The 8,884-nt window shown below is 43.8% G+C and overlaps 1 protein-coding gene across 1 annotated transcript; it reads left to right on the plus strand.

Moving 5' to 3' along the window:
- The first annotated feature begins 2,796 nt into the window (after positions 1-2,796).
- CUNH10orf120 (chromosome unknown C10orf120 homolog) lies at positions 2,797-6,137 on the plus strand. Its single transcript, XM_027409184.1, has 3 exons — positions 2,797-2,993; positions 3,138-3,213; positions 5,340-6,137. Exons 1-3 carry the CDS (start codon positions 2,797-2,799, stop codon positions 6,135-6,137), a joined length of 1,071 nt encoding a protein of 356 aa, XP_027264985.1.
- The last annotated feature ends 2,747 nt before the right edge of the window (positions 6,138-8,884 follow it).

Consider the following 8,884-nt stretch of genomic DNA (forward strand, 5'->3'; position numbering starts at 1 on the left):
TTTCTAAGACAACTCTGGCCTTATTTTTCAGGTGACATGACAGGACCATCAAGACCTTCACATGCAATAAAAAAAAAATCATGAAAAAGTTCCCCAGAGATGACAAAGACAATAGTAGACACCATCCTTTCTGGAACCAACCTGTTTGGTTTAGACAGCTGAGGATATGCAGTGAATATGTGGAGACCACTGTTCCTAACAGGTCTCTTGGTTGATATTTTTCTCATTTAATCTTCCCAGCTGCCTCCTAACAAAAGTCATGTTAGTGTCCTGATTGTTCACCCAGAACTGAGGCTGTCTTATGTAAGGCTAGTAAGTTGGCAAATGGCAAAAGGCAGTATGAAAGAGAGCCATTTTAGTACATTTATTTGTAATTCCACATTCCCTGATATCACTCAGGTCAGTATCTTACCATTAACACCACAGGACTATTTACACCAAAGGCATGGGTAAGTGCTGCACATCAGGCCTTTTTTATGCCCCTCGGCCAGCCCAGAGATGGAGTTGTCAAATAATGTATAAAACAATCTGCTAAAATAGAATTTTCAGTTAAAAAATGAACTATTCCCTATGATAAGTAAATGGGATATATCTAAAATTAAGATTTAATGTACGTCCTGGATTTTTATTGTCAAACACAACAACTTCTCTAGAGAGCTATTGCTAACACATGTATGGTCCTTCCCACCATTCTGTCAGACATCTTTATTGTGAACATTTGACTAGGGTTTAATGCCAAACATCTAGTAACATCTTAGGGGGCTTGTAGGTACTTAAAATGTTCGTTTTTAAGCTGTGATGGTTAGTGGCCATTGTCAGCTTGACAGAACCAGGAATTACTGGGGATATGAGCCTTGGGCATGTTGGGTGCGTCTTGAGGTAGGAAGACCTATTCCATCAAAACAGTTTGGGAATGGAGTCGAGAGAGAATTCTGTGGGCTTTTGAGAACTCTCCAAGAAAACAGGACAAAAATTTTGTGACCTCATTTCCTTCAAAGCACCAAATTGTTCTTGGAATGTGTTTTTTGTGCTTCTGCCAGGTGTAGTGGACAAGAGTGAGTTTATTTCAGTTGACTCATTACCCCTTGCTGCCGTTATTCAGTTAAATGTTTAAACTATCCTCTGTGTACTCATGGAAAAACATGTTTTTGTCACACAGGGTTTATTTTTGTTACTATACGAAGCTTGAACTCAAGTGAACTTTACTCCCACGAGCTCTCTGAACTCTCAGAATATAAATTGTCTGCTCCTCTGAATAAAGTTGGCGATTATATGAGACTTTAGTCTGCCTCATTTATCAGCTCCATTCTCCCAGGTCCCATCACCGCTGGAGCAGTGACAGTACCCACTATAGGTGTCAACATCTCCATTGAAGCCATCGGGGGAAGGCTAGTGACAATTCTTTTGTAGAATCTGACTTGTGTCATCTGATTCAGTGTCAGAGAAAGACCTCCATACTTGGGGAACCTATTGCTTAGTCTTGGAGATGGCAGGTGGGTCCTGGGAATCATCCTTCAATGGTTTGAATGTGAACTACCCCCATAGTCTCACATGTTTGAACCCTGGGCTCCAGGCAGTGGTGATATTTTAGGAGGGTGAACAAACTTTGGGACTGTGGCCTAGCTAAAAGAAGTGGGTTTCCAGGGTTGAGGCTTGAAGATGGCATCTACTCTGACTCCAGCCTGAGACCTCTGCTTTCTGATCTGAGAAATTGCATCAACAATGAGCTCCCACCGTCCTGGAATAGACCACTCCACCATGCCTTTCCCACCATGAAAAAACTATAAACCAGTGTAAGTCCCTCTTCCTTCAAGTTTCTTCTGTGCGTGCTCCGCTGCAGCAATGAGAAGAGTAATTAATGTACCTATAAGATCCTACAGAGGGAACCAGAGCCCAGAATGGTAGCTGCAAGGACAACTGTGGATACAGAGAAGGAAGTCCTTTGACTTGCTCATAAACATACACACACTTCTTTTTTATTTTTTAAAAGATTTTATTTATTATGTATACAATGTTCTGCCTGCATGTATGCCTGCAGGCCAGAAGAGGGCACCAGATGTCATTATAGATGGCTGTGAGCCATCATGTGGTTGCTGGGAATTGAACTCAGGACCTCTGTGCTCTCCTCTGAGCCACCTCTCCAGCCCCCATACACACTTAACAGCCATTACAAAAATAACTTGGAAATACACTTTAAAAAAAGTGGAAAATGCAGTTTGTAATTATAGTACTAATTACATGTTAATTAATTACATGTGTGTGAGTTTGAGTATCATTCTACTTTGGATAGGTGACGACTTCTTATATAATGTAAGGAAAGCATTAACCATAAGGGGAATGTCAATAATTAGAGTGCATCTGGCACAAACACAGGAACTTCCATTCACCAAAAGACACCTTTAAAAAAGTGAAAAGGTGTAGGAGTAAATATTTGTGATTTATTTGACCAAAAATATATAAAGAAAACCTATCATTATTAAGAAAAAAACTCAAAAACAGCACTCCAGAAGCCACCTTAAATAGATATTGATGCAAAGTCTTTTTCTTCATCCCATAAGAACCGAGCAGTTGCACTGCTTCCCAGCCACCCTCTGCCCAGTCTCTTCCTGAGCTCCAGCCTGACACAGAGTAGCAGTGTATTACCTCAAGGGTCATTTAACAGACTTCACAATAAGGCTTTAGCTAAGCCAGTTATGACATGGTAAGTTCTTTTGACTGTACCTTGAGCTCCCATTAAACTGTCTAAGACACGAACTCCAGGCAGTAACACCTCCTGTCCTAACCTATTGCTGGAGTATGATTAAAGAGTGGGAAAATCGCTTTCAGAGGTTTAGAAGCCAGAGAGCTGGATTTCAGAAGGACCAGGAAGGGACCACTGATGAGGGAGAGCAAGATAACAGGAAGCCATCCAAGATCCCCAATATCAGCCACCCCTCAATAGCTCAAGATTTCCCATACCACAAAGAGGACCTCTGCACTGCAACACCTCTAGGGTGAGTATGGCTTGGGTACCCAGTCCTTTCCTAGGTGGCCTCAGTCTAGTTAATTTAGATCCACCACCTGCCAGTTTCTCACTATAAGAAGAAACCAGAAAGACCCTTTCCAGAGCTCTAATTCATTGTCCCTCTGTATTCCAGAATATGGACAGCATTCTACAAATCAGACCCACGCATTGCCCTTGGAAAATACTCCCCAATGGAACAAAAGATCCAAGTAAGTGCCCCCAAGTTTGCATGGACAAAGTCCCTGTGGAATCTGCTTGCAGAGGTAGGGGGAATCCCAGGGTTCAAAATCCACCAACCAAGACAATGAAAGGGGGATGAGATATTTCCAGTCATGTTGGCTGTGTCTACTGGTGGATTTCACTCTCTGAACATCCCTACCAAGAGTACAGCCATAAGAGGGGCTGGAAAAATGGCTCGAGGGTGAGTACTTTTGCTGTGCAAGCATGAAGACCTGAGTTGAATCGTTAGCACCTATATAAAAATGCCAGGCATAGCTGGGTGTGCTGTAACCCCGGCAATGGGGAGCAGAGACAGGTGAACCCTGAGAGATTGCTGGCCCACCTAAACAAAATGGCAAGCTTCTAGGTCTCTGAGAGACAATGTCTCAAAAGAGGAAAGTGACAGGGGGAAGCACCTAATGTCTTCTGGTTCTGCATGAATATGCACAGGACATGCACCTTTCTCCTGTATGCCGCCAACACATACACCAAACAGAAAAACACAAATAAATATAAGTGTGATAATGAATTATGAAACTGCCATTTCTTAAGTACTTACCTGGCACTATATTGTGCTTTGAGTGTGACATGTCCTCCATAGACTCATGTGTTTTAATACTCAGTCATTTAATGCCACACAAGATGTACACAATTGGTGTCCATCAACATTTAAACATGGTGGGGGGTCTCACAAGGCCTCACCCCTCCCTAAGCAGTTCATGGTGAGGGTGGGGGCAGAGAAGTCATTTTCTTCAGTGATGTAACCACTGGTAAGTTGCCTGTGCTCCAGGGGAAAAAAGTAACTTTGGCGGGTCACAAAACAAAAAGAAAAGTAAAAAAGACAAGACACGAAAAGAAAATGTGTGTGGAAAGAGAAGTTCAGTGGAATAGAGAGGGGGATGAGAATAAGCAACAGGTGAAAATGTCCATTATATACATGTATGAAACTGTCAAAAAGTAAAACGAGGAGCAGAAAGGGAAAGATAGCCTAAACTGCTCTTCCAGAGTTCATTTCCCAACACCCAAGTCAGGCAACTCACAACTGCACATAACTGTAGAACTGTAGTTCCAGGGTATCCAACACCCTCTTCTAGCCTTCACAGTCACATGCACACATGTGCAAACACACACACACACACACACACACACACACACACACACACACACACACACACACTTGAAACCAAAGTTAATCTCTTAAAAAAAAATAGTTGAAAAACCAAGCTGTGGTGGCACACGCCTTTAATCCCAGCCATTGGGAGGCAGAGGCAGGCAGATCTCTGTGAGTTCGCGGCCAGCCTGGTCTACAAAGGTACACAGGGAAACCCTATCTCAAAAAACAAAAAGTAGTTGAAAAATAAAAATGAAAAAAATAAGGATAAGCTGCAAACATAAGTGATAAAGATGACATTTCCAGGTCCTCAGCTTTTCTTTTGGGCACTGTGTTGCACTTTGAGTGGGAAGTGTCCCCTACAGGCTCATGTCTTTCATATGGCTCCCAGTTAGTGGCACTGTTTTGAGAGGTTATGGAGCTTTCAGGGGGTGAGGTCTAGTTGAAGAAGAATGGGGTCACTAAGAGGGTGGGCCTTCTGGTTTTTGCCTGGCCTCGGTTTCCGTCCTGATCCTCTGAGCTGTAGGCAAGCTACTCCATGCTCTCACCACCATGGAGCCACCTGCTACCATGCCTTCCCTACCATAATGAATTGTGTCTCCTCAAACTGAGCCAGAATAAATGCTTCTCCCTTAAGCTCCTTCTTGCCAGGTCTATAGTCACAGTGATAAGTCACAGATATTTAGTTACAGTGATAATAACACACACACACACACACACACACACACACACACACACACACACGTTGCTCTCACAAACATTACCTTTGAGACTTTACAATAACCTTTGTAAGGTCGATAAAGTGATTCTAAATTCATACTGGATGGAAGGAGAGCCAGGCTTCTCACCCAGGTCCATTTGATTCCCAAGGTCTACCCTCTTTCCCGTTTATAGGGATTCAATGCTCTTAGCAGTGGAGAGAGAACTAGCCACTTGCTAATTCTTTCCACCAGGGATGCCTACCCTTAGGTATTGAAATTTTTAACCATCTTTTTCCATTCTTAGAATCTCGGTGGTGTTCACACCATAGCAACCAGAAGATTTTTGACTGACAAACTCAAGAAAGAACGGAGGATGCTGAGGGAAATACAGGCACAGTCATCAGACTACAAAAAGGCCACAAAATACAGAACAAAGTCCTCCTCTTGTTCTGTGTGTGGACCCCCAGAAAAAATATGGACAGCAAAGGTGGTTGTACCACCAGAGGAGTTTAAAATGCCCTGCCGAGAAGCGATCGACATCAACAAACATATAAAAAGGATGCAGCTGGCACGGGCCCTAAGAAATAGGCAGTTTTCGCCATACGTTGAAAAGCTCCATAATATCACACTGCTGTCTAGAGCAGAGCTGAGTTCCCCACGAACAGACAAATCCAGTGAATGGGGGGATAACTCTGACAGGGATATCTATGATAAAGCCACCCAGGAGGAGAAAGGGGAAGCAGAGTTCAAGCCCAAAGAAAGACGAGAGATTGAAATGAACGTGACTTTCAAGTCAGAAGAAAGCAAAGGGTGTTTGGTATGCCATCGGAATGATCGGAAAGCTTTTCTCCCCCCGAAGAAGAGGCAGGAGCGGTGTATCACGGGCCTGACGAACAGAAACCTCTTCCCCATCATTGGCTTTCCTGGAGACCTGATGCTCTTGAACCAGGATTTTATATCACGGGGGATCCACCCGAATGACGCCATTAACATCTACTGGCTGCCAGAAGAAGACACCTGCAAAGCACACAAGCGCAAGGCCGCTTGCTGCCCGTACAACCAAGTGCCCTGCTCTTCGTGTCTCCTGCACACCTTGTCCTAGGGTCTTCCTCTCTGCTCTTTCTTTGCGCTCCTTGGCTTCTCCTGCTCTGTCTCCACGGTGTCTCCAAGATGAGATTCTGTTACTGGGGCTTGTTTCCAGCTAACTCGAGTCTAGCTCCCACTTCACTACAATCATAAATTCTAAATTATAGGCTTTTCTTGATCCTGGGTGTTCACTGTAAAACTGAAGTTGCCAGCCAAACACTGAGTCCTAGCACTAGGAAGCAATCCAAATGTGACAGGAAATGGATTCTCTGTCTCCTCCAAAGTATGTCCTGACTCACCTGAGCCTTTGGCATGAATAGGCGGGAAGGGGAGCTTTGGGCAGGGCGGGGAGGAAGGGAGCATCTAGAGCAAATGAAGGGGTTTCCCTCCAATGACAAAGCTCTCATGCTTTCTGCATGTGTGTCTATGTATCACATTTGTGCCTGGTGCCCATGGAGGCCAAAAGAGAGTGTTGGATTCCCTGGCATTAGAGTTAGAGATGGTTGTGAGACACCATGTATGTGCTGGGAATCAAATCCAGGTCTTCCGGAAGAACATCCAGAGCTCTTAACTGCTGAGGCATCATTCCAGCCCCTAACTTTTCCATACAGGATCTCACTAAGTTGTCCACACTGAACTAACTGCTTTGCCTTTCCAAGTAGCTCAGATTTTAAACTTATGCCTCCAGACCCAGCTTATAACCAGTATCTGACCAGTGGAAAATAAAAGAAGTTCAACAACCCCCCAAAGTAATTCATATTTGCATGCATTCACATATATACACACAAGCATTCACATGTACACACACACACACACACACACACACACACACACACACACGCACACACACACACATATTCACATATACATACATTCACATGTACACACACATTCATACACATTCACTGTATACACACACACTCACATGTATACTCACGTGTACACACACATTCACTGCACAAACACGATTCACTGTACACACACACTCACATGTACACACACATTCACTGTACACACACATTCACTGCACAAACACGATTCACTGTACACACACACTCACATGTACACACACATTCACTGTACACACACATATTCACACGTACACATTCACATGTAAACACACATTCACATGTACACACACACACATACATACACCCAGTGACAGACATTCTCCTCTTTGTCCCTTCCTTCTCCTGCACTAAGGTGGAAGTGAGAAGTTCTCATCTGGAGGAGAGTCTCGGAGAGTAGAGAGGGTTCAGGAATTACACACTACTGACCCTTGTCAGCAATACCCAAACGAAGGCTAGAGCAGGGCCTGGCTCCACTGGAGCAGCAGGGAGAACTCAGCTTGGTGGCTTGGAGGTATGTGTGAGACACTGCTGAAGTCTGTCTCCTCACCTTGAGTGACAGTGGCCAAGGTGAAGCTTCTCAGGGTACTACCAGGTCCTCTAGGTGGTTCAGAAAAGGATGGTAAAGTGACTAGAGACAAGTTCCCACTTACCTTTCTCAGCAAAGCTCTGGGCAACAGTGGCGAGAGTCTCTAAGGAAGAATAACTAGTTGGCCATGGTCCAACATGACTTCCTGCTTGAGGAGGGCTCCAGCCCCATCTAATATATGGGCCTCAAACCTGGGAGGTGAGGCAGTCTAGGAATGTCAAGACAGATGAGGAACTGAGACTAAAAGTAATTGCAATGACAGACTTACACAAGAACCCTTTGGATGTCACTCTAGGTACAGAAATAGGCACAGGTGTAACAGCAGAGATCTAGGAGCTGACCCCTTGGGAGTGGGTTTGTCAAAATGGACAGACATGTATCTCCATTTATTACATATCACACTGGGATCCTCATGGTTCATTCCCAGGGCAGTGTCAGCAGATATAACATCTATGATACAAACCCTTGTGGAACAGTCCAACAATGCAATGCTCAAAAGGGTTATATATCTCACTCTTTCACTGGGTACACACCCAGTAGAATCCAGAACATGTGTCCACCCACAAGCTTGCACATGAATATTCATAGCAATTCCTTTTAGCAGCCTCAAATTGGAAATAAGCAAAATGCCCCTATGATGGTAACATTCGTGTAATAAAATATTTTCAGGTGTGTGAATATTGGGGACTGATCAAGATCTGATTGTGAATATAGAAATATCGTGCTAAGTGAATGAAGCCAGTCATGAAAGATCACACACTTTCTGCTTATGCTTATGTATAATACCCATAAGAGCTAAATTCAGAGCCAGAAATGAGGTTTACGATTACTGAAGTTTGGAGTGAAGGTAGGAGGCAAATGAGAAGTAAATCGTGATGTATTTGGTATTTCTTTTGGAGGTGACGAAGGCTGACTATGGCTGACTGTGATGATACTGGACTGTTCTGCCAATAGTCTAAAGATCCCTGGATTATAAGTATTAAGTGATTGGATTGCATGGTATGTGAACTATATATCAATAAAACTGGCATATAAGATATTGGACATTAATGACATGATTAAATTACTAAAACAATGGGGGCAGAAGGAAAAAGCTGCACATGTGATCAAAACCAACTGGATCCTTCATTCTGTGGTTCTCTAGCAATTGGCCTGAGCTCTGCTGAAGATGTAGGAGAGGAAGAAGGACCCAAGACCTAAGTGGGTGGACTCCCTTCTCCTCCCCCAGTGGTAAATGAGCCCCACAACAGAGCATTGCTAGACCTTAGGCTTCCCAACACGGCCACCCTCTGCTTCCGTGGTGTTACTTCTTTAGGGCAGGGCTGT

The sequence above is a fragment of the Cricetulus griseus genome, chromosome 3 (assembly GCF_003668045.3).
Source record: "Cricetulus griseus strain 17A/GY chromosome 3, alternate assembly CriGri-PICRH-1.0, whole genome shotgun sequence".
NCBI lineage: Eukaryota > Metazoa > Chordata > Mammalia > Rodentia > Cricetidae > Cricetulus > Cricetulus griseus.